Consider the following 1,083-nt stretch of genomic DNA (forward strand, 5'->3'; position numbering starts at 1 on the left):
TTAATTAATTAATTAATTAATTAATTAATTTTTTGTTGCAGCACCTGGGCGCACTGCTGCAGCAGCAGCACAGCAGAGTCGTAATCTGCTTCCTTGCCAAACAGCTGCCCCAAAAAGCCGGGGGGCTTCATTAGCTGCTCCGCCTGCCGCAGCAAAGAAGGAACTTCCGACAAGTCCGCAGACCCTGCCATCTTCTGCTGCTGCTGCTGCTGCTGCTGCTGCTGCTGAGGGGGCTGCTGCGGGGGTGGTGCTGCTCCGCCGGCTGCTGCTGCCGCTGCTTTCGCTGAAAATGAAGCCGTCGCTACTGCCCTGCTGCTGCTGCTGCTCCTGCTGCTGCTCTTCGGAATTGTCTTGATAGTGTCCGCCTTAGTTACGAGTGCAGCAAGTCCCCAAAGGCTGCTGCTGCTGCTGCTGCCTATGCTGCTGCTGCTGTACGTTCAGCTGCTCTGCGGTGCGCTCTGTCTCTGCTGCCGCTGCTGCTGCTGCTGTTGCTGCAACTGCTGCAGACGTGTCTACCCACCTCAGGCGCACGGCTGCTGCTGCTGCTCTGTGGGGCTGCTGCAGCAGCAGCTCTACAACGGCGCGTGTCGCTGCTGCTGCTGCTGCTGTACCTTGTGCGGTCGCTGCTGCTGCTGCTGTATCTGTTGCTGCAACTGCTGCGACCTCGCCAGTCAACCTGTTCTTGCTGCTGCTGCTGCGGTCTCGTGCTGCCTGCTGCAGCAGCTGCTGCTGCTGCGGTACCCGTACGCCTGAGCTGCTGCCGCAGCAAAGCCCGTTTGCTGCTGCAGTGTCTTCTTTGTTTTAAATCGACTTATATCCATAAAATAAACGGAGTCTTCCCGTGCGATTTGCTTTAATAACAAGGAAATGGATTTAGCAGCGCAGCAGCAGCAGCAGCAGCAGCAGCAGCATGCAGCAAGGCAACCGAGGGCCCCGAGAGAGCCTGAGGAAGATGCCTGGCTTGTTTTGGTCCGTTTTGTTTCAAATAAAGGCAAAAATAAATAAAATTGAATAATTAATTTATAATTATAATTAAATTGGAATTAATTTTGTGCATTTACTTCTTTTCCGGGGATCAGCCCC

The 1,083-nt window shown here is 54.2% G+C and overlaps 1 protein-coding gene across 1 annotated transcript in view; it reads right to left on the reverse strand.

The window, feature by feature from the left end:
• Nucleotides 1–365, reverse strand: part of ETH_00004545 (alpha-soluble NSF attachment protein, putative) — a gene marked incomplete at both ends in the record, with an annotated part of 2,533 nt that extends 2,168 nt beyond the window's left edge. The window contains one exon of the mRNA XM_013373162.1: nt 55–365. Within this exon, the coding sequence (XP_013228616.1) occupies nt 55–365 (311 nt within the window). The remainder of the gene's footprint in view (nt 1–54) is intronic.
• Nucleotides 366–1,083: the final 718 nt, after the last annotated feature.

Source organism: Eimeria tenella, genomic scaffold (assembly GCF_000499545.2).
Source record: "Eimeria tenella Houghton genomic scaffold, Eth_scaff121, whole genome shotgun sequence".
Taxonomy (NCBI): domain Eukaryota; phylum Apicomplexa; class Conoidasida; order Eucoccidiorida; family Eimeriidae; genus Eimeria; species Eimeria tenella.